Source organism: Bufo bufo, chromosome 2, assembly GCF_905171765.1.
Source record: "Bufo bufo chromosome 2, aBufBuf1.1, whole genome shotgun sequence".
Classification (NCBI taxonomy): Eukaryota; Metazoa; Chordata; class Amphibia; order Anura; family Bufonidae; genus Bufo; species Bufo bufo.
Genome location: NC_053390.1, coordinates 77,922,699 through 77,947,633, shown reverse-complemented (window position 1 = coordinate 77,947,633; position 24,935 = coordinate 77,922,699). Strand labels below are relative to the sequence as shown.

The following is a 24,935-nucleotide window of genomic DNA, read 5'->3' as shown; positions in this document are numbered from 1 at the left end:
CCATAAATGGACTTTGCCACCAAAACTCCATCCATACCTGGGAACACATTGTCCAATGCCACCTTATTATAAATGCTCAGAAGCATTAAAAAAAAGTGTCACAAGCAACCAGGTTCCAGTTTTTTTTCTCTCTCGATAGAATAGGATAAAAAAAGACCGCAAACTGTGGTGTATCCTGCATCAGATATCTCACTGTTCATCCGTAGACTCTGCACCCCAAACCTATCCTGCTCAAATCTGATCGTAGGAATACAGGATCCGCTACCTAACTCCATAACAGATATTAGCAGATATTTTCATAAGCCGTTGTTTTAGAAGCTATACATTAAAGGGTTAGTGGCTCTTTAAGAGATTTCACAGTGCTGTGTGTTAAAAATTAAGAGGCCAGCTAAGACCTGTCCTAGGTTGCTAGTATAGCTTATATGTGTATTCAGCGAGACCTGCCAGTAGCCTTAATACAGTTCCTATGTTTATGTGTTAAAGGCAAAAGCAGAGTTATTTACTGTGACATCATGTTTTGGATGTCATATAACTGTTATATTTTGTGTTCACAGAAGTATAAAAAGATTATATGCCTTTAAGATTTATTTTGTAATGTAAGGTAAGCTCAGTGACACAGCAGAAACAACAGAAAGCATAGTGTTAATCTGAATTAACCCCTCCAGAGCGTTTAGCTTGGGGGGAGACATGGGGGCTATGACACCTTAAGTAGGCTTAAAGTTGGGGTTGTTTAGGGGCCTTGTTTCTCTTCCCTGTACCTCTTTTCCCGCCCTTTTTTCTATTTCAGGTAAAATCACCTCAGAAATCGTCTTACCTGCATTCTAGAAGATTCCAGCTGCTGAGAGTCAAGAGGGCAGCTGATTGGTTGCTGCTGGTTGCTGGGGGAGATTTCCAGCTCCCTGATTTGTTGTTTGTTTAGCGGCGGGAATCTGTTCCCCTTTATATTCCCAGGTTCGGCGGAGCTGGCTCAGAAGTGCCTGAAGAGCTGACCAGCGTGGGACATGGAAGAACTCCTGCAGCAGCTGATGAAGAGAGCGGGGTCCGCCGGCGGAGAAGACTGGCTGAGGAGCTGTTTGAATATGCCGGCGCCGCTCCTATCAAGCTCACCTCAAGTGATGTCACCGCCGCCGAGTTCGTCTGGACCTCTGCTGGGAACCCCGATGTTACCGCCGCCATCGCTGGAGCTGCCACCGCCGCCTGTGGAGGAAGATGAAGGACCGGTTCCAGCTGTTAGAAGCTTGCCGGAGCGGCGCTCAGCTAGAGGATCTATGGGCCGTTTCCGGGAGGAGGAGTCAGCAGCGCTACCAGGCAAAAGAGCTAGAAAAGCAAGGAGCGCTTATACTCCTCCCCCGGGGCGGGGCGCCGACGTAGCAGCAGCCAGAGAGGAGTGGCTTTGCAGAGAGGCCATCGGTCCTCCAGGAGCAGCGAGTCTGGAGGGCAGAGCGGTCTTACAATCTATACAGCATGTGATCTCACTAGTGGGGAGCGTCATCAAGGTGCTGCCAGTGAGGAGCTGCAGCATGAAGTGGATCAGCGAAGCGTCCTGAATGAGTTACAGGGGCGGCCTGTTGAGAGGCTCCCACCTTTGTTGGTTGAGCCGTCTCCGGGCCCCCTGGGAAGACTACCACACCTATCATCTTCAGCCTCTGGTCCACGCCAGGAGGGTCTACCAGTGGGTGAGAACATGAATGTTGTCCCTGTGTCTGAGTCTTCTGTTTTAAATGATCTGGTTAAGCTGCTAGCTGAGTTCTCTAGCAGGCGAACGGTTAATGCTGCTTCAGATGTCTGGAGCAATGGTCTAGGTACGGTTGTTATGCCGTCTGGTGTTAATAATGTTGGCAATGTTGTGCCTGTGATGGAGAGAAGCTCAGGGGTTAAGGAGACTTGTTTAAAGGAGGCTCTAGCCTGTGAAGTGTCTCCTTTAGGATATCATCTTAGTGTTAATATGAAAGAGCGTATTTGGCGAATGGAGTACGTTGAATTAATGGCGTTATTGCCATCCGCCAAAGATAGTGCTTTTAAAAAGGATGAAAAATTTGATGATGAAAAGAAACGCTTTCCCCCTAGATCATTTAACAATTGGCTTCAGGCATTTTGTGTTTATGCTGCGGTTTTGGGGGAGAAGCATTCTGAGCTGTGTTCGGGATTGTTCCAGCATTTGGATATTGTTACTGAAGCCTACAGGAATTTTGGCGGGATGGCTTGGTTTCAATACGACGAGACGTTCCGCCAAAAGTTAGCTGTCCATCCATCCCTTAAATGGGGTGTGAAGGACATTGGGCTTTGGGTAAATTTGATGTTGCTGCAAAAAGCTATTCCGGCAAAGCCGCCGGTGTCGTCTCATACGGTTATGAGAAAGGGTGTATGTTTTGCTTATAACGAGGCTTCATGTAAATGGTTGAATAGTCAGAAAGCTGATTTGATTTTTAACGGTTTTCTGTATGGTTTTGAAGTTCCACATTTTTCTGGTGTTGGCTGCTGTTGGGTTGAGAACTTAAAATCCGTAAATTTGCATAAGGAGGTGGTCCGTATTAAGATTCAGAAAGAGCTGGACTTGGGGATGATTGAGGGCCCCTTTTCAGAGCCGCCGTTTGTTAATTTTAGGCTTTCTCCTTTGGGCGTTGTGCCAAAGAAGGAGCCTGGGGATTTTAGACTGATTCATCACCTGTCGTTCCCGGAAAAAAGTTCTTTGAACGATATGGTGGATAAATCTAAGGCTTCTGTGTCATATGCCTCGTTTGATAGTGCACTAGCTGTAGTTAGGTCTTTCGGCAAGGCTGCCCTGTTAGCGAAAGCGGACATTAAATCTGCGTTCCGTCTACTACCTGTTTGTCCAGATGGCTTCAACTCATTAGGTTTTCATTTTGACAGTTATTTTTATTTTGATAAATGCCTGCCGATGGGTTTTTCGTTGTCCTGTTATTACTTTGAAGCATTTTCTTCTTTTATTCAGTGGGTTGTTGAGTGTGTGTCATGGTCTTACCTGCTTGCTGCTCTCCTTCGTTTGACATGTGCTGGCGGCCATCTTGGTTTCTGGGTTTCTTGTAGCCTTCCACCCTGCGGCTCCTCCTTCCCCTGGGAGGAGCTGGATGCCTAGCTCATATATATAGGAGGTCTGTGGCTTCAGTTCCTTGCTTGGTCCTCTTGTGTTCACATGCTTCTAAGACTGCTGCTGCTTCTGGTTCCTGATCCTGGCTTCGTCTGACTACCCTGCTGGTTCCTGATCCTGGCTTCGTCTGACTACCCTGCTGGTTCCTGATCCTGGCTTCGTCTGACTACCCTGCTGGTTCCTGATCCTGGCTTCGTCTGACTACCCTTCTGGTTCCTGACCTCTGGCTTCGCAAAGACTCTGCTCGGTTTCACCATCCGTTTGGACTTTTGCTTTACAGCTTTATTTTCAATAAAGCCTTCTTATTTTCACTTATCTCTTGTTGTACGTCTGGTTCATGGTTCCGTGACATTAGGACCAAGCCATGAATTCTGACGGTACAGGGCCATCCTCGCTACCCACGCTGGTTGCCAGACTTGATCAGCAGGATCACCTGTTGGGTCGGTTCGCTGTGGCGTTGCAAACCCTGCTTGAACGCACGGCTCATTTCGCTCCCGTTGCCGATGGGTCGGTTGTCGCTCCTGGGCTCGCTCCTACTGCCGCTCCGGTTGTTGCGCCAGAGTCTACCCCGACACCTGTTGTTGCGCCTGCGGTGTTTCGGGGTATGACCGGTTCTGCCCCTCTTCCACAGCACTTTGGGGGAGAGCCAACTCAGTGCCGAGGTTTCCTTAACCAGGTGGGCATTTATTTCGAGTTGCTGCCACATGCCTTTCCTACTGAGAGATCAAAGGTGGGCTTCTTGATCTCGCTGCTCTCGGACAAGGCCTTGGCCTGGGCCAGCCCTTTATGGGAGAACAACAATCCGGTGGTTGCCGAGTTTTCCGGTTTTGTTGCTTCTCTTCAGAAGGTATTCGATGTGCCGGCTCGTGCTGCCTCTGCTGCGAAGCTCCTTATGTCCATCAGACAGGGTTCACGATCCGTAGCTGAATACGCCATTGAGTTTCGTACCCTGGCAGCAGAGGTGGGCTGGAATAATGAGGCTCTGGTCGCTGCTTTCTCTCATGGTCTCTCGGATGCCTTGAAGGATGAGGTTGCAGCTAAGGACCTACCAGTTGAGCTCGAGTCTCTTATTTCTTTCCTGATTTTGATTGATACCAGACTCAGGGAGAGACCTTCCTTTAAGGAGAACCTGCGGAGGTCTTCTAACAGATTGGTGCCTACGTTTGCTGTCCCACCCGTGCCTCCCTCTCCTCCCACGCCTCCTGGGGATGACTTGTCTGGGGGTGAACCCATGCAGCTGGGGTTTGCTCGCCTGTCCGAGGGGGAGAGGGCACTCCGGAGACGCGAGGGCCGATGCATGTACTGTGGTCTCGGTGGGCATTTTCGGTTGGCATGTCCGAACCGTCCGGGAAACGCTCGTACCCTGAGATCCTGTCGGGGGCAGATCTTGGGTGGAGTCTCCTCGTCCCCGGTTTCCCGTGTTGACAAACCACTGATCACTGTTGTCCTCTCCTGGGTCGGGGGCTCGGTGACGACCCAGGCGTTGGTGGACTCTGGTGCTGGTGGTTTGTTCATTGATAGTGTGTTCGCTGCCGCCAATTCCATTCCTCTGCAGGCTCGAGGTTCCCCACTGGCTCTTGAGGCGATAGACGGCAGACCCCTTCTGCCGCCACACGTGACTCATGAGACCCTTCCAGTGGGGATAGCCATTGGTGCCGTTCACAGAGAGTCGGTCTGCCTCCAGGTTATTTCGTCTCCACACTACTCGATGGTCTTGGGGTACCCCTGGCTCCAGAAGCATAATCCGACTTTCGATTGGAGATCGGTCGAGATCCTCTCGTGGTCACCGCAGTGTGGGGCTAGTTGCATCCATGGGTCTGTCAAGTTGCTGTGTACTTCCTCGGACTCTCTGTTGCCTCCTGAATACGAGGAGTACCGGGATGTATTCGATAAGGTGCGCGCGGTTGCCCTACCTCCGCACCGCCCATACGATTGTGCCATAGAGTTACAATCTGGTGCCGTTCCTCCTCGTGGCAAAGTCTATCCACTGTCGGTAGCGGAGAATGAGGCCATGGAGGAGTACGTGAGGGAGGCGCTTTCACGTGGACACATTCGCAAATCTTCGTCCCCGGCAGGGGCTGGATTTTTCTTTGTGAAAAAGAAGGGCGGTGAGTTGAGGCCTTGCATCGATTACAGGGGTCTCAATCGCATCACGATCAAGAACGCTTACCCGATACCCTTGATTTCCGAGCTGTTCGATCGCCTTAAAGGGGCCACGGTCTTTACCAAACTCGACCTGAGGGCGGCATATAACCTGGTAAGGATCAAGGCGGGCGATGAGTGGAAGACCGCGTTTAACACCAGGACCGGTCATTACGAATCCTTGGTTATGCCCTTTGGGTTGTGCAATGCGCCCGCAGTCTTTCAGGAATTCATCAACGATGTTTTCCGTGACCTGTTGCAGCAGTGTGTGGTAGTCTATTTGGATGACATCTTGGTATATTCTGAATCCATGGAGGCCCACATTCTGGATGTCAGACGAGTGTTGCAACGGTTACGAGAGAACAAGCTGTTCGGTAAGCTTGAGAAATGCGAATTTCACCGATCCCAGGTAACCTTCTTAGGTTACATCATTTCCGCTGAGGGGTTCTCCATGGATCCTGAGAAGGTTTCGGCTGTCTTACAGTGGCCCCAGCCCAGTGGTCTTCGTTCCCTGCAGCGCTTTTTGGGCTTCGCCAATTATTATCGGAAGTTCATCAGGGACTTTTCCATGCTGGCCAAGCCTCTCACGGATCTGACCAGGAAGGGCAGTAATTCCCAGGTCTGGCCGCTCGAGGCCATCCGAGCTTTTGAGGCCCTAAAGTCCGCCTTTGTGTCGGCTCCGATTCTGTCGCATCCCAACCCTGGGTTGCCCTTTGTCCTCGAGGTGGACGCGTCTGAGACGGGAGTAGGCGCCCTTCTGTCTCAGCGTAGAACACCAGAGGGTCCTCTGCTTCCTTGTGGGTTTTACTCCCGGAAACTGTCTTCCGCGGAGTGCAACTATCAGATTGGTGACAGGGAGTTATTGGCCATCGTGCAGGCCCTTAAAGAATGGAGGCACTTGCTCGAGGGTTCGGTGGTTCCGGTTCTCATCCTGACGGACCACAAGAATCTGACCTACCTTTCTGAGGCCAAGAGATTGACACCACGTCAGGCCAGATGGGCTCTGTTCTTGTCACGTTTTAATTACGTGGTCTCCTACCTACCCGGTTCCAAGAACATCAGGGCGGATGCCTTATCACGGCAGTACTCCGAGCTGTCCAGGGAGGAGTCGATTCCGACTTCGGTCATACCTCCGAATCAGATCCTGGCCGCCATTCGCACCAGCCTGACCTCTCCCCTGGGTGAGCAGATTTTGGCGGCTCAATCTGGTGCTCCCTCTGGGAGACCCAACGGCAGATGTTTTGTGCCTGAGGAGTTGCGCACTCGGTTGTTGCGAGCCTACCATAACTCCAAGACCGCGGGGCATCCTGGAAAGAATCAGCTGTCCTGGGCTGTTTCACGTCTGTTCTGGTGGCCTTCCCTACGTTCCGACATCGCCGCATATGTAGCGGCATGCTCCGTTTGTGCCCAGAGTAAGTCCCCTCGGCACCTTCCGTTGGGCCTTCTGCAACCCATAGCCACCGGGGAGCGCCCATGGTCACACCTGGGGATGGATTTCATTGTGGACCTCCCTGCATCCCGAGGCCATACGGTCATTCTCATGATTGTGGATCGGTTTTCCAAAATGTGCCACTGTGTTCCTCTCAAGAAGTTACCCTCTGCACAAGAGTTGGCCACGATTTTTGCCAGGGAGGTCTTCCGGTTGCACGGTTTGCCTAAGGAGATTGTGTCGGATCGGGGGAGTCAGTTTGTGTCCAGGTTCTGGCGCGCCTTTTGCTCCCAGTTGGGGATTCATCTCTCCTTCTCCTCGGCCTACCACCCTCAGTCCAATGGGGCCGCAGAACGATCCAATCAGGCCTTGGAGCAATTCCTTCGTTGCTATGTCTCCGATCACCAAGACAATTGGGTTGACCTCCTGCCTTGGGCTGAGTTTGCCAGGAACACGGCGGTGAACTCTTCCTCTGGGACGTCTCCCTTCATGGCCAATTATGGGTTCCAACCTGCCGTGTTACCGGAGGTATTCTCTCCCCAGGATATTCCGGCTGTGGAGGATCACCTTTCCGTCCTACGTGCTTCTTGGGTACAGATCCAGAAGTCCCTTGAGGTCTCTGCGCAGCGCCAGAGACTCCAGGCTGATCGCAGACGAGCGCCTGCTCCTTCCTACCAGGTCGGAGACCGTGTATGGTTGTCCACCCGCAACCTCAACCTTCGAGTGCCCACTCCCAAGCTGGCGCCTCGCTTTGTTGGTCCCTTCCGAGTGCTTCGCAGGGTAAACCCGGTAGCCTATGCCCTTGCGCTTCCTCCTGGCATGCGGATCTCCAACGTGTTTCATGTCTCCCTGTTGAAGCCACTGGTGTGTAATCGTTTCACTTCCTCGGTTCCTCGGCCTCGTCCGGTCCAAGTGGGCAATCGTGAGGAATATGAGGTGAGCAATATCCTGGACTCACGCCTGGTCCGCGGTCGGTTGCAGTTTTTGGTCCATTGGCGTGGTTATGGTCCAGAGGAGCGTTCCTGGGTTCCCTCCGCAGATGTCCATGCTCCTGCCTTGCTCCGAGCCTTCCACGCACGCTTCCCTCAGAAACCGTTTTGTGCTCCGCGGAGGAGGGGCCCTTGAGGGGGAGGTACTGTCATGGTCTTACCTGCTTGCTGCTCTCCTTCGTTTGACATGTGCTGGCGGCCATCTTGGTTTCTGGGTTTCTTGTAGCCTTCCACCCTGCGGCTCCTCCTTCCCCTGGGAGGAGCTGGATGCCTAGCTCATATATATAGGAGGTCTGTGGCTTCAGTTCCTTGCTTGGTCCTCTTGTGTTCACATGCTTCTAAGACTGCTGCTGCTTCTGGTTCCTGATCCTGGCTTCGTCTGACTACCCTGCTGGTTCCTGATCCTGGCTTCGTCTGACTACCCTGCTGGTTCCTGATCCTGGCTTCGTCTGACTACCCTGCTGGTTCCTGATCCTGGCTTTGTCTGACTACCCTTCTGGTTCCTGACCTCTGGCTTCGCAAAGACTCTGCTCGGTTTCACCATCCGTTTGGACTTTTGCTTTACAGCTTTATTTTCAATAAAGCCTTCTTATTTTCACTTATCTCTTGTTGTACGTCTGGTTCATGGTTCCGTGACATTGTGATTTAAATTTTAATGGTGTTCTTCATTATTTAGATGATTTTTTGTTTGTCGGTTCTTCTCATTCTAGTGCTTGTTCAGATCTGTTAGTTAGGTTTTTAGATATTTGTTCTTGTTTTGGGATTCCAGTAGCAGAGGAGAAGACTGTTGGTCCCTGTGTTTGTTTAGAGTTTTTGGGGATAGTTATCGACTCTAGTCGCATGGGATTCCGCCTGTCTTAGGCGAAATTGGTCAAAATTCGGATGTTGCTGTTGTCTTTGTTGGGTAAGAAGAAATGTACGCTGAGAGAAATGCAATCTCTTCTTGGTTCACTTAATTTTGCTTGTAAGGTTATTCCCATAGGTAGGGTTTTTTCTAGTCGGTTGTATTTTTCGACTAGGGGTCTTAAGTCGCCTAATTCTCATATTCGGTTGACTAGATGTCTGAAAGAAGATTTGGGTGTTTGGTTAGAGTTCCTCCAGGAATTTAATGGTTCTAGTTGCTGGCAGGAAGAATTTTTGAGTTCAGACGCTTTAGGGTTATTTACAGATGCAGCCGGTAGTTGTGGATATGGGGCTTTCTGGAACGGAAAATGGTCAGCTGAAAAATGGCCAGCTTCATGGGTGGAGAATGGTCTCACTAGGAATATTGTTTTATTAGAACTGTTTCCGGTTATTGTTGCAGTTGTTCTTTGGGGGTATGAGTTTAAGGATAGGAGGATCTTATTACAAACGGATAACAAAGGGGTTTGTTTTGCGGTCAATACTCTCTCGTCTAAATGTGATGTAATAGTAAAGTTATTAAGGCATTTAGTTCTTTTTTGTATGAAGTTTAATATATGGATCAAAGCGAAATATATTGTAGGGTCTTCTAACGTGCTGGCTGATTCTTTGTCTCGTTCACAGTTCCTGAGATTCCGGGAGTTAGCTCCGGAGGCGGATCTGGATGGGAGCCCGTGTCCTCAACATCTGTGGGGGTTGATTTGGGACTGATGTCTGCAGCTATTGAGAGGTCTTTAGCCCCAAAAACCTGGGCAGCTTACTCTGCCGCATGGAGGGATTGGTGTTATTTCATAAATGCATGTTCAGTGGATATTAAAGGGGATGTGTTAAGTTATGGTTTATTGTTTGTTACTAGTTTGTTTAATAGAAAATTGGCGGCTTCGTCTGTTGCTAGAGTGGTGGCAGGTGTTTTGTTTTTTCAGAAACTGCGAGGTGAGAGGCCGTTATCTTCCTTTTTTCAGATTAAACAGTCGTTAAAGGGTTACAAGAAAAGTGTTTGCAAGCTGGATACTAGGAGGCCAATTTCTATCTCTTTATTGGGTGACCTTTGTAGAGTTTTGGGTGACGTGTGTAGGGATCAATTTGAGGTATTGCTTTTTCGTACAGCCTTTGTGTTAGCTTTTTTCGGGGCTTTTAGGATTAGTGAGTTGGTGGCGGCGAGCCGTAATAATTTATCGGGTTTGGAGTTTTCAGATGTTGTTGTTTTTGATAATAAAGTGGAGATTTTTATCAGAAGGTCCAAAACTGATCAGTATGGTAGGGGTCAGGTAGTTAGATTATGTTCTTGGTTAGGTTCTGATTTTTGTCCGGTTAAATTGGTAAGTTGTTTTCTTGAGATTCATCCTTCTAAAAGTGGCTCTTTTTTAATGCATCAGGATTTCTCCCCTCTCACTAAATTTCAGCTTAGCGCAATTCTGAAGAAATGTTTGGGGAAATTGGGGCTTAGCTCTGTGAAATTCTCGTCGCATTCTTTTAGGATAGGTGCTGCGACGGAGGCTTCTAGGTTTGGGTTTGATGATTCAGTAGTTAAAAGAATTGGGAGATGGGAATCTAATAGATTTAAAATTTATGTTAGACCAGAGTTAATGCTACCAGTCTGAATGCCTTTTTATTTTTACAGGGAGTCAGTTTGTGATTTGGATTGTGGGACATTCATTTGTGTTTTGGGCTCAGAAGCGAGCTGAAAAAAGAATATACTCAGAGAATTTGTCGTTTAATACATCTGAAGTTCTTATTCTTTGGCAGGGAGTTAGAGGAATGTGTTGGAAAGGGTTAATGGTGGAAATTAATAGGCTTATGAAAAAATAGCCTGTTCCGCATTTGATAGTTATCCACCTTGGGGGTAATGATTTAGGTAGGTTAAGAACCTGTGAACTATTGTGGGTTATGAAGAGGGATCTGGCCTTATTACGTCATAGTCTTCCTAGTACTGATTTAGTTTTTTCGGAAATTGTCCCTCGTTTAGTCTGGTCAGGAAAGGATGGTAAATTTTTAGAAAAAATTTGTAAAAGAGTGAATAGGGCCTTTGACAAATTTCTTCCTTTGGTGGGTGGGTTTAGTTATAGGCATTTAGATCTGGAGGGGTTTTTGCCTGGCCTTTTTAGGTCCGATAACGTTCATCTTTCTGAGGTAGGGATTGATATTTTTAATTTGGGCCTTCAGAATATAGTGGAGAAATGGCTGCGGTGTTGTGGGGGGCCTCGCCTTTGTTAGGCGTGGCTTGTGGGGTAGTGTCGCTCAGCTCATGCTGAGTGGATCTTGGTCCTTATATGGTTAATTTATCATTGGTCTTCTGGTATTGGTTATTATGGTATTTTAAATTAATTAATTAATTTATTTATGGTTGTAAAATATTTTAAGTGACCCTTAATAAAGCACAGCGGCCATTTCTTCCACTATGTTGTTAGTGTCAATTATTTATTTAACGACCTAGTTAGTATTAAAGTGTGTCATTTGCCCCCATGAATTAACCCCTCCAGAGCGTTTAGCTTGGGGGGAGACATGGGGGCTATGACATCTTAGGTAGGCTTAAAGTTGGGGTTGTTTAGGGGCCTTGTTTCTCTTCCCTGTACCTCTTTTCCCGCCCTTTTTTCTATTTCAGGTAAAATCACCTCAGAAATCGTCTCACCTGCATTCTAGAAGAATCCAGCTGCTGAGAGTCAAGAGGGCAGCTGATTGGTTGCTGCTGGTTGCTGGGGGAGATTTCCAGCTCCCTGATTTGTTGTTTGTTTAGCGGCGGGAATCTGTTCCCCTTTATATTCCCAGGTTCGGCGGAGCTGGCTCAGAAGTGCCTGAAGAGCTGACCAGCGTCCCACCCCCCCTTCCCTTATTTTTTCACTGTATCATCTGTCGCTGGGCTTTATTAGAGGGGTAGTGTCGCTCAGCTCATGCTGAGTGGATCTTGGTCCTTATATGGTTAATTTATCATTGGTCTTCTGGTATTGGTTATTATGGTATTTTAAATTAATTAATTTATTTATTTATGGTTGTAAAATATTTTAAGTGACCCTTAATAAAGCACAGCGGCCTTTTTTTCCACTATGTTGTTAGTGTCAATTATTTATTTAACGACCTAGTTAGTATTAAAGTGTGTCATTTGCCCCATGTTGTTACTGCGCAGAAGTCTAGACCAATCACAGCCAGTTTCTCACAAAGCAAGAGTTTTCACCAATCACAGCCAGCCTCACAAACAGTCTGTCTGGGAATTCCCCCAGCTCCTGCTGCTAGAATCATTATTCACCAGAGACAGGAGCTGAAGAGATATTCACTCCACTGAGAGCTGAGTTTTATGGGAACAAGAGGCCAAAATAGGTAGTTAAAACAGTTATATAATGTTCATATTGTTAGTATTGTGATTAGAACTATATACTGAACCAGTTATGTGTTTTTACTTACAGTTCCTTTCAAATGAGGAGGATGCCAGGACAGTTTGGATAGTCATGTTATATGTTTGTGGGGAGATGGTATTGTCATCACTACCCACTACTCATTCCATCGTCATCCGACTCCCTTTATTTGTTGCAACTGTGGCTGCTCAGGGTGCAATTTTCCTCAGGTGTGATTCTCCACATTGTTGAGCCCTATTTTAGAGGCTCGTTTTCTCATGTCCTCTCCCTTTTGACCAACATTTGTACTGATTCTTCTATGTATTTCAATAAAAGTAATTATTTTTACATTAATAGCATCCTCGTTTTTTGGTGTTTACTTACAGTTCCACCAAATTGCAAATTCAATTGCAACCATGCAATTGCAAACTACAAATATTATACAAATAGCAATCCATACAAATTGCATACAGATCAGTAGAACTATTAGTTAGACCTCAGATATACCTCTCAGAGAGATCATACAGTGCTTAAGTAACTTAAAAGGTAGAGTACAGATACTCAAGAGAGAAATATATCCACCATTTTATGTTGAATGATAAGATTGGACAGTTGAACCACCATCTTATGCATACCGCCATTTTGGGATATCTTTTCAACACATGTTTTGTACATGGACTCTCTGCTGCGGAGGCGGCAGTATTATATATGAAGAAAAGTTGAAGTTAATAAAGAAGTTATTTGAAGCATTTGGTGTGCTCGTTAACCCCTTAAGGACTCAGCCCTATTTCACCTTAAGGACTTGGCCATTTTTTGCAAATCTGACCAGTGTCACTTTAAGTGCTTATAACTTTAAAACGCTTTGACTTACCCAGGCTGTTCTGAGATTGTTTTTTCGTCACATATTGTACTTCATGACACTGCTAAAATTGGGTCAAAAAAGTTATTTTTTTTGCATAAAAAAATACAATTTTTACCAAAAATTTTGAAAAATTAGCAAATTACAAAGTTTCAGTTTCTCTACCTCTGTAATACATAGTAATACCCCCAAAAATTGTGATGACTTTACATTCCCCATATATCTACTTCATGTTTGTAGCATTTTGGGAATGATATTTTATTTTTTGGGGATGTTACAAGGCTTAGAAGTTTAGAAGCAAATTTTGAAATTTTTCAGAAATCTTCAAAATCCCACTTTTTATGGACCAGTTCAGGTTTGAAGTCATATTGTGAGGCTTAGATAATAGAAACCTCCCAAAAATGACCCCATTCTAGAAACTACACCCCTCAAGGTATTCAAAACTGTTTTTTCAAACTGTATTAACCCTTTAGGTCTTCCACAAGAGTTAATGGCAGATTGAGAAACAATTTAGAAATTTCTATTTTTTTGAAAATTTTCCAATATAATCAATTTTTTCCAGAAGTAAAACAAGGGTTAACTGCCAAACAAAACTCAAAATGGGTTGCCCTGATTCTGTAGTTTGCAGAAACACCCCATATGTGGTCGTAAACCACTGTTTGGCCAAACGGGAGCACATAGAAGGAGGGGAACACCATATGGGTTTTGGAAGGCAGATTTTGCAGGACTGGTTTTGTTTATACCATGTCCCATTTGAAGCCCCCTGTTGCACCCCTAGAATAGAAATTTCAAAAAAGTGACTCCATCTAAGAAAGTACACCCCTCAAGGTATTCAAAACTGGGTTTACAAACTTTGTTAACCCTTTAGGTGCCCCACAAGAGTTATTGGCAGATGGAGAAACAATTTAGAAATTTCAATTTTTTGGAAAATTTTCCAATATAATCAATTTTTTCCAGGAGTAAAACAGGGGTTAACTGCCAAACAAAACTCAAAATGGGTTGCCCTGATTCTGTAGTTTGCAAAAACACCCCATATGTGGTCGTAAACGACTGTTTGGCCAAACGGGAGCACATAGAAGGAGGGGAACACCATATGGGTTTTGGAAGGCAGATTTTGCAGGACTGGTTTTGTTTATACCATGTCCCATTTGAAGCCCCTTGTTGCACCCCTAGAATAGAAATTTCAAAAAAGTGACTCCATCTAAGAAATTATACCCCTCAAGGTATTCAAAACTGGGTTTACAAACTTTGTTAACCCTTTAGGTGCTCCACAAGAGTTATTGGCAGATGGAGAAACAATTTAGAAATTTCAATTTTTTGGAAAATTTTCCAATATAATCAATTTTTTCCAGGAGTAAAACAGGGGTTAACTGCCAAACAAAACTCAAAATGGGTTGCCCTGATTCTGTAGTTTGCAAAAACACCCCATATGTGGTCGTAAACTACTGTTTGGCCAAACGGGAGCACATAGAAGGAGGGGAACACCATATGGGTTTTGGAAGGCAGATTTTGCAGGACTGGTTTTGTTTATACCATGTCCCATTTGAAGCCCCCTGTTGCACCCCTAGAATAGAAATTTCAAAAAAGTGACTCCATCTAAGAAAGTACACCCCTCAAGGTATTCAAAACTGGGTTTACAAACTTTGTTAACCCTTTAGGTGTTCCACAAGAGTTATTGACAGATGGAGAAACAATTTAGAAATTTCTATTTTTTGGAAAATTTTCCAATATAATCAATTTATTCCAGGAGTAAAACAAGGGTTAACTGCCAAACAAAACTCAAAATGGGTTGCCCTGATTCTGTAGTTTGCAGAAACACCCCATATGTGGTCGTAAACTACTATTTGGCTAAACGGCAGGACATAGAAGAAGGGGAACGTCATATGGTTTTTGGAAGGCAGATTTTGCTGGACTGGTTTATTTACACCATGTACCCTTTCAAGCCCCCTGATGCACCCCTAGAGTAGAAACTCCATAAAAGTGACCCCATCTAGAAAACTACGGGATAAGGTGGTTGTTGTTTTGGGACTATTTTAGGGGTAAATATGATTTTTGGTTGCTCTATATTACTCTTTTTTGAGGCAATGTAACAAAAAAAAAAATTCTAAAATTGTTTCTACATTCGCTATTTAGTTTTGTGGAACACCTAAAGGGTTAACATAGTTTGTAAAGTAACTTTTGAATACCTTGAGGGGTGTAGTTTCTTAGATGGGGTCACTTTTTTGGAGTTTCTAGTCTAGGCTACATCAGGGGGGGCTTCTAATGGGACATGGTGTCAAAAAAAAAACTATCCATCAAAATCTGCCTTCCAGAAACCGTATGGAGTTCCCTTCGTTCTATGCCCTGCCGTGCGGCTATATAGCCATTTACGACCACATATGGGGTGTTTCTGCAAACTACAGAATCAGGGCCATAAATATTGAGTTTTGTTTGGCTGTTAACCCTTGCTTTATTACCGGCAAAAAGGATTCAAATGGAAATTTTGCCCAAAAATGGGTGTTTTGGCACCGTTTTTATTTTATATTTTTAACACCGTTCATCCGAGGCGTTTGGTCAAAAGTTATTTTTATAGCGACGACTTTTACGCACGCGACGATGCCCAATATGTATGGCTCTCAGAATTTGGAGACACTAAGCAGGCATCCTAAAAACTGCGGCCATCCAGATGTTGTAAAACTACAATTCCCACCATGCCCTGCTGATGGCTGTAGGTTGTCTGGGCATGCTGGGAGTTATAGTTTTACAACATCTGGAGGGCCGCAGTTTGAGGATGCCTGCTCTAAAACTAATATTTTTTGGGGGAAAAAAAATTGTTTCCGTGTCTCCAAAGTCTGAGAGCCATAGTTTTTTATGTTCTCTAGTGGACTGTTGGGGATTATAAAAATTTAGTACTCCATGGAAGTGTGATACTCCCTGAAGCAATCGATAACGCAGAGGCCCGGATGATCGGGGCAAGTGTCACATTGAGTGGTGGTGTCCTTCCGTATCCCCCTCTTGTGACACACTCTGCATCTTTTTTGGGTTCGTCCCTTCTTTCCAGTATGGGGGACCACACCTGGAAAGTGTTGGCCAGGGACGATCCGGGCGCCTCCAATTCCCGAGGTACTCCGGCCTGCTCTTTCCCGGTCCGAAAAGATCAGGTCTTTGAGGACTGCCTCATAGAATTGGAGGAATGTCCCTGTGCTGCCAGCGCTTCGGGATAGTACAAAAGAGTTGTACATGGCAACCTGTACCAAGTAGACCGCAACTTTTTTGTACCATGCCCGGGTTTTGCGCATGGCATTATATGGCTTGAGGACTTGATCAGAGAGATCAACTCCTCCCATATACTGATTGTAATCGACGATACAATCGGGCTTGAGGACCGTTGCCGCGGTACCTCGCACAGGGACTGGGGTGGTGCTGTTACCGTGGATTGTGGACAGCATAAGGACATCCCTCTTGTCCTTATATCTGACCAGCAACAGGTTTCCACTGGTAAGTGCACGGGTCTCACCCCTGGGGATAGGTACCTGGAGGGGGTGGGCAGGGAGGCCGCGTTGATTTTTCCGCACGGTCCCACAAGCGAACGTGGATCTGGCGGCAAGGGACCTGAACAAGGGAATGCTGGTATAAAAGTTGTCCACGTACAAGTGGTAACCGTTATCCAGCAGTGGGTACATAAGGTCCCACACGAGTTTCCCGGTAACACCCAGAGTGGGGGGACATTCTGGGGGTTGAATCCGGGAATCTCGCCCCTCGTACACACGAAATTTGTAAGTGTACCCTGAGGTACTCTCACAAATTTTGTATAGCTTCACGCCATACCTCGCCCGCTTTGTGGGAATATATTGGCGGAAACTGAGTCTCCCCTTGAACGCAACGAGAGACTCATCAACCGCGACCTCCCTTCCAGGAGTGATCGATGACCGGCCGTATCTTATACAGCCGGTCATAGGCAGGATCACCTCGGGGTGGACATGCTGCATTATCGGAATAATGCAGACATTTCCGGATGGCCTCAAACCGGGGACGTGTCATGACCATACTGTACAGTGGGGTCTGGTATAGAACGTCCCCACTCCAGTATTGCCTGACACTGGGTTTTTGGACTAGACCCATATGCAGCACGAGGCCCCAAAATGTCCTCATCTCGGCTGCACTGACCGGCGTCCAGCCACCGGGTCTAGCCAAAAATGAGCCTGGGTTTTGAGCGACGAAATGTTGGGCGTACAGATTCGTCTGCTCCACCATCAGATTCACCAGTGGGTTACTGAAAAAAAACCTAAAATAGTCAATTTCAGTAAACCCCACTGTGGGAATCTGGATTCCAGGATTGCCAGCAAAATCCGGAATCTCAGGCTCAAAGTCCACTGGGGGACACCAGCTAAGTTCATCGGCAGGGGGCTCCGGTGGACTTATTTGGTGGGCCGGGAAACCAGTACGAACCCCAGGGCGGCTCGTACTAGGGTGGGCCACAGGATCCCTAGCATGTGGGGCCCCTGGCTCCGCCTGGCGGCGTCTCCGCCGCCTTGGTGGCTCATCGTCATCCGATGATGATGAGGAGGATGCGGATGATAAAAGGAAATTGGGGTCATCCTCATCCTCACTGGGGCTCTCGGAGTCGGAGGCAATCTGGGCGTATGCCTCCTCAGCCGAGAACATCCGGCGGGCCATGGGTGTGTGTGCGTGTATGGCAAACTTTATTATATGTGCGTGTGTGTGGGGGCAACGGGTCTTCGCGTACTAAAAAAGGAAAAAAAAGGGGCAAGTGTTAGAAAAAAAAAAAAAAGTTCAAAGTTGCTGATCAGCGGTACAACGCTGATCAGCGGTGGGGCGGGCGATGCGCTAACAGTGGCCGGACAAAAAAAGTGCCGGAAAGTCAGCGCACGCAGAAAAAAAAAAAAGTGGTGGTAAGGGGGCTGGTGGTGAAAGGGGGGGGGGGGGCTGGTGAGGTGGGGGCTGGTGGGGGGGGGGGGGCAAGTGGCAGGGGGGGGTCTGGGGTCTGATAGATGGATCAGAAAGAAAGAAAAGAAAGTTTAGTGTAAAAGTTTTTTTTTTTCCCTAACTTTTCCCTTCTTTCCCTTCCTAACGGTGCCTCTCCCTCACTGACCCTAACCTACCTGGGTGGCGATGGGTGCAGGAGGGTGATGGATTACGATTAGGGGGACTCAGGAGCTGGACGCTGGACGGTGCTGCACGGTCAGGGTGCTGGACAGGAAGAGGAGGGGAGAGAGGAGCGCAGGAAGTTTGAATCTCGCGCCTCTCTCCCCTGCACCAATCAGCACCCTGGACAGCGGCGTTCAGCACCAGGGCCAGCACCGCCTCTCCAAATCCTCGGACTGCGATAGGTGGTGTATAATTACGCCACCGATCGCAGTCTTTTTCCGGTTCATCGGGTCACAGGACACCCGAATGGACCGGAAACGCAGAAAACCGCAGGTCTGAATTGACCTGCGGTTTTCTGTGATCGTCGATACGGGGGGGGGGGGGGGGGTGTCAAATGACCCCCCCTGCATTGTTACGGGATGCCGGCTGAATGATTTCAGCCGAATTCACATTCCGATTAACCCCCGCGGCGCCGGAATAGCAAATTAAAGCCATGACGTACCGGTACGTCATGGGTCCTTAAGGATTCGGGACCCATGCCGTACCGGTACGTCCTAAGTCCTTAAGGGGTTAAACCTACTGCTTCCATAAAACGGCGCTAGATGAATTACAGAGTAATATAGACAGTCTGGTTAGACTAAAAAATCTGAGATATCAAAATTCTTCTAATGCCACAGCGCAGACGGCACTTCATAGTGCTGCGCCTGCCACACCACCATTCTGAGATAACATAGCCCTAGAAACATCTACCACATACCAGGGAGATCTGCTTATTCTCTGCATCATCGTATGTTTCCAGGCATTAGAGTAGGAGGAGACGCTGTCTGTGACAAGCTGTGTATATTATGGATTACCCCATATTTGGGATTTAGAGATACAAGGTCTGCAGCTTCTTCAGTTCTGAAAAATGAGCAGAATGGACACATTACAGAGACGAATGCTCAGGACGAGGTATAACACTGGTCAGCAGAAATCAGATCGCTGTTTATGGAGGAGAAAGACGGATCTATAGTGTTAATGTCTTCTCTGGTGGTTTTGATATAATGCAGGGATCAGCAACCTTCGGCACTCCAGCTGTTGTGAAACTACAATTCCCAGCGTGCTCCATTTATTTCTGTGAGAGTTCTGAGAAGAGCAGAGGAAGTATGCATGCTAGGAGTTGTAGTTTCACAACAGCTGGAGTGCCGGAGGTTGCCTACCCCTGATATAATGTATGGCGGTATAACTACGGTATGTACCATGTTATCTATGGAAGACGGGTGAGGGTTTACATATCATGTATATTTAGGCCTCTTACACCACCTTAATACGGTAACCATAGAATTTTAGTTGCATATACTACAGACAGAAGTTTGGCATATCAGGTATTGTATATTACGGTATACAGCTAGCCTTCCCTGGATGCATTGCTTCTGGAGAGAATATCCTTGTAATATAGCTTTGCATGGAGCACGGAGCACCATATGGCGGCACATCGAGTACCATTGGCTCCGTAGCATGAACTCTGTCCAAAGATACACCTACAGTATATACAGTGCCTTGAAAAAGTATTCATACTCCTTGAACTTTTCCACATTTTTTTCACATTACACCCACAAACATTTTAATGGGATTTTAGCAAGTTTGTGTGAAGTAAAAAGAAAATGATACATGGTTTTCAAAATCTTTAATAAATAAAAATCCAATAAGTCTGTCGTGCATTTGTATTCAGCCCCCTGTACTCTGACACCCCTAAATAAAATCCAGTGTGACCAATTGCCTTTTATAGGACCCCGAAAAGCAAAAGGTCCAAATGCACGTGTGATGAGCCTTTTTTCCTATAGAGAAAACACCGGGAAAAAAAATGCCAAAAGCTACAGCTGCCCCTCTAACGAGTGAACATCCCTCACTGCAGCTGCCCCGTTAATGAGTGAAGCCCCTCAATGCTGCTGCCCCTCTAATGCATGAGCGCCCCTCACTGCGGCTGCCCCTCTAATGAGTGAACACCACTCACTACTTAAGTACCCCCAACTTCGGGTCCTTTCACACAAGCGTTGAGGATCCAGCAGGCATTTCCGTTGCCGCAACTGCCTGCCAGATCCGGAAATCCGTATGCAAACGGATATCTTTTTCCCCCGGATCTGTTAGACTTATTCATTGAAATACTGGATCTGTCTTTCCGGTATCATCCGGAATAACGGATTCAGTAATTTTTTCAAAGCTAGAAAGAACTGCACATGCGCAGACCGGAGTGTTCCGGCAATGTGCCAATTTCCGGAACACTTGGTACCGGATCCGGCATTAATAAATTTCAATGGAAATGAATGCCGGATCCAGCAAGAGCGGCAGTGTTACAGGATTTGGGCTGGAAAAAATACCGTACAAGGGACGGAACGGAAGACATCCTGATGCATACTGAACGGATTGCTTTCCATTCAGACTGCACTGGGCCAAAACTGATGCGTTTTTCCCGGTATTGAGCCCCTTTTCCGATTTCAATACCGGAAAAGAATAACGCTAATGTGAAAGTAGCCTTATGTACATGGTTAATACGGTTGAAAAAAGACATAAGTCCATCAAGTTCAGCCAAGGGAGGGGTGGGGGCGCGAATCCCAGAAGGAAATGAGACTCAGATTTCTACACATTTGCGGCTGCCCCTCTAATGAGTGATCGCCCCTCACGGCTGCTGCCCCTCTAATGAGTGAACACCCCTCACTGCGGCTGCCCCTCTAATGAGAGAACACCCCCACCTGCACATATGACATTGATTCCATGGGAGCCCCACCAATGCTGAGGACAGAGAGCGCTTGATGCTTTTTATAAAACAGCGCCACCCCCGGCTGTTGGTTGAATAACTGCAGTCCAGTCCCGGGTGTTTAGTGTGTCAGTGCAGCCCCTTCATTGTTGTTAGGGGTCCTAGACCCCTCTGAACAGGGTTACCATTTGCACTTGTATGCATCAGGACATGTTGGGAGTCGTAGTCCCCTCCCCAGCTGGCTGCAGACCTGTCCCCTCCTACCTGAGGGAATACTACCCCCCTGCGCCCCCCCTCGGCCGCACTCTCTGCTGCTCACTGCTCGGGACAAGTTCCTGACGTCAGGCCGCCGCCGTGCGTGCTCCAGAAGAGGGAACCGGGTCGGAGCGGCTCCCAGGGGGGCACTGAAGTTCGGGAACTCGGGTCAGAGTGGAGTCCATGACCCCCCGCAGGAAGAATGAGCGTCCCCCGGGCTGTGCTCGTCCTGGGAGCCGTGCTGCTGTGCTGCAGCTCCTGTGCCCGCCCCGCACCAGGTAAGAGGCGGCTGTGCCCGCGCCCTCCTGGCACTGAGCCCACCATTGTGTGAGGGGTTAACTCCGCTAAAGCTGAGGGGTTTCCGGTTTAATGCAGCACACTGCTGGTGTCAGTGCTGCACCGCTGTCAAGATCTCTGCTTGCTGCCCCAACTGGAACCCTGCTGCTCATGTATTTATAATGCTGTATGTGACTACTGTGGCAATTAATCACCCGTGTGGTCCTACCCTTAAAGTGGGCGCAAGGTTCTGATAAGAAATTGGTTAAATGTGACACCTGCGCCAGTCGCGCCATTGTTTTGGTTGCCTTTTACCATTTCCTTCGTTATTTATATCCAGGGGTTAAAATGTATACAAAGTTATTAGGGTTTATCTATCCGATTAGTGGGGTGCTACTGATCCCGAGAACGATGCCCCATACCCGGTGGAGCCCCCTGAAATGGACGGAGCGGGCGGTGGAAAAAGCACACCGCTTCTCTATTGACTTCTATGGGAGCGCCGGTGATAGTTACATCCATTTCAGGGAGGGCTCCGCGGGGTATGGGGTCCCACCAATCTCCACCGATCTGAGGGATAGAGGATAACTTTCCAGAACCAGAATACCCCTTTAATACGCCTTTTTTTACAGTTGGACACAGTCTAGGCCAGGGGTAGGCAACTTCTGTCACCCCAGCTGATGTGAAACTACAACTCCCAGCATGCATACTTGCTCTGCTGTTCTCAGAACTCCTATGGAGCATGTTGAGGCTGCTGACCCCTGGTCTGTTATGAGAGCTAAATACTGTACAGGGCAGGTGGGTGGCTCAGTGGTTAGCACCGGTGTCCTAGGTTCGAATCCCCTCATGGGCAGACCTACGAAGGGAAGACTGCTTATTCCGCACCTTCACTCCCAGGATGTCAACTTCGCTTTTCACGCCGCTGCAGCATGCGATCACGTGACGGAAGGGGAGCAGGTCACCGCTGCAGCTGGCGATTGGCTGCAGCGGCGTCAAAACAGAAGCTTACCTGCTGGGAACTGGGGAGAGAACAATGCAGAAGGCAGGTCAGTAGGCTTTCCTTTGCAGGTCTGCCCTTCTCCCCCAGTATTAGATCAGCGTGGGCTCGGACACTCCACACCCCCACAATCAGTTTTTTTTTTGGGTAGTTTTGGTGCCTAAACTACACAACCCCGTCCATTGTGCACTGGATGGTATCGGAAACTGCAGCGCTGCTCCCATTTACGTCAATGGTTACCAGCGCCGTCCACTACACGATGGACGGAGCTGCGCTCCTGAACAGGTGATGTGGGGGGGGGGATGCAGAGTGACAGACCCCCGCCGCCAATCAGATATTGGGATAGTTTATTAATTGTTAGGGTGGGTTCACATCACCGTTATGGATTCCGTCATTGTTTTCCGTTATAACGGAAAATAAGGGAATCCATAAGACGGAAGTCAAAACGGAAGCCTTTAAGAGGCACTTCCGTTTTGATCCGTCATAATAGAAGTCTATGGGAATCATAACGGATCCGTCTGGGCTCCATTATGTCGACAGGACTTTGTTTTCCATCTTGCATAACGGGAACCAGACGGATCCATTATGCTGCCTATAGACTTCTATTATGACGGACCAAATCGGAAGTGCCTCTTAAAGGCTTCCGTTTTGACTTCCGTCTTATGGATAACCATGTTATAACAGAAAACAATGACGGAATCCATAACGGTGATGTGAACCCACCCTAAAAGTGGTTGTGCAGTCAGTGCATCAATATCATATCAGCGGGGGTCCGACTCCTGGCACAGAGCGCTGCGTCCTCTTCACAATTACCAGCTGTCGCCTCCTTTGCAGCGGCGGTGTAATTACAGTACGTTCATAGGAATGGGACGAGTAGGTGTAATTACATGGCGCCGACTCTACAGAGGAGAGGTATCTCTTCAAACGGCAATCTGATGACCTGTCCTGGGGATAGCACTGCACCACCCCTTCAAATCCTGGAGAACCCCTTTAAGGCCTCTTTCACACGACCGTATGGCTTTTTCAGTGTTTTGCAGTCTTTCACTGATCTGTTTTTCCGTTTTTTATTTCCGTTGTGTTTCCGTTTCTGTTCCGTTTTTCCGTTTGGCATATACAGTATACAGTAATTACATAGAAAAAATTGGGCTGGGCATAACATTTTCAATAGATGGTTCCGCAAAAACAGAACGGATACGGAAGACATACGGATGCATTTCCGTATGTGTACCGTTTTTTTTGCGGACCCATTGACTTGAATAAAATATAGTAACAAACGCCAGCTTCTGCTCGGACCTCCGGGGCACGGATGGTGCAGGACTGCAGTCCCACAGCAATGAATGTAAGTGATTTCCAGCCACCGGTATTGGTAAAATCCATTCAACTTTATTTTTTCTCCCATTAAAAGCAGTTACAAAAGATAAATATGAAACAGGCCTCACATTTCTCTGACGCGTTTCGGGTACACGCTTGTAGCACCCTTAATCATAGAGTCCATTACCGGTGGCTGGAAATCACTTACATTCATTGACTTGAATGGAGCCACGGAACGTGACTTGCGGTCAATAATAGGACATGTTCTATCTTTCAACGGAACAGAAATACGGAAACGGAATGCATATGGAGTACATTCTGTTTTTTTTGCGGGACCATTGAAATGATTGGTACCGTATACAGAACGCGAAAAATGGCCCGTAAACGGAAAAACAACGGTCGTGTGCATGAGGCCTAAAGAAAAGAAATCCATTCCAGACGTCTGAACGAGGCGATTTCTGCAGCATGTGTGGATATCTACAAGCCCCATGTAGCTAAACGGGAGAGTTACACAAATCTGCCCTGTATGACTGTCCCCTTAACCACTTGGTCTGGTGGCTCAGTGGTTCTCAGCTGTTCCTTGCAGCTCTGGGGTTCTGGGTTCAAATTTGACAAAAGGAACCATCTGTATGACGTTTGCGTGGATCTTCTCTAGGTTCTCTGTTTTCTTCCAGGAATATTTAAGTATTTTTATTTTCTTAATTCCTGGAGAGCCCCTTTAAACAGCTTTGGAAAAATGAAGGCTGAGCTCTGATTGGTTGCTACAGACAACAACGCTTAGTTTTATAGCTTGACGGCTTTAATAAATGAGGCCCACACTGGCCCCCGCTAATCATGAGAATAGGGTCTACACAGTGGTCGAGAGAAGAGGCCGCACATAATAGGTTCTCACCCCACCATAGGTCTCTTTATTGCCCTGTATTCTCCTTCATGTTGTATACATGTGTAATCCGTGCCCGACAAAGACCGCCAGGGGCCCCTGCACAAGAACAGTATGGGGCCCCTGCTCTCCAATGGCTCATCATAGAGTCTCTTATCTATTTTTAACACTTCACTGTGAGCCACGAAATCCATTAGAACAGCCCCTCACATGCAATCTCAGGTACTTTCAGGGTGGCAGCGGGCCCCCTTCTGTCCTGGGCCCCTGCAGTATGTCCATCCTTACATTCAGTGACTCCTTTCAGTGTCACCCTGTGGCGGCCGTGTCTCTCCTCTGTCATCTACGTTTCTCCAGCTTGTAATCTGCGGAGGAGTAACAGATGTCATCTGCCACTTTAAAGGCCCAACAGCTGAGAGTGTCACCCTCCGAAAATATACAGGAGGCCATCTACAGCCCTCCACACGCCCTGGAGATCTGTAACCCATTCAGTACCAGACAGGGACGCAGCTGGGAGTGCAGTGTCAATGGGGCACGTCTTTTAACGCTGCCATTAGGGTTGTCTAATTTATGACTAGGAGTGCGCCTTATCATAAATGAAGTGCATCTGTGGCAGTTTTTGCGCCAGGCGTAAATGTTAGTAAAT

At 47.5% G+C, this 24,935-nt stretch overlaps 1 protein-coding gene across 1 annotated transcript in view; it reads left to right on the top strand.

Annotated features, from left to right (window-relative positions):
* Positions 1 to 20,944: 20,944 nt before the first annotated feature.
* Positions 20,945 to 24,935, top strand: part of LOC120992324 (chondroitin sulfate proteoglycan 4-like) — a 38,287-nt gene continuing 34,296 nt past the window's right edge. Inside the window, exon 1 of the mRNA XM_040421240.1 lies at positions 20,945 to 21,109. Coding sequence (XP_040277174.1) covers positions 21,034 to 21,109 — 76 coding nt within the window. The 5' untranslated portion in view covers positions 20,945 to 21,033. The remainder of the gene's footprint in view (positions 21,110 to 24,935) is intronic.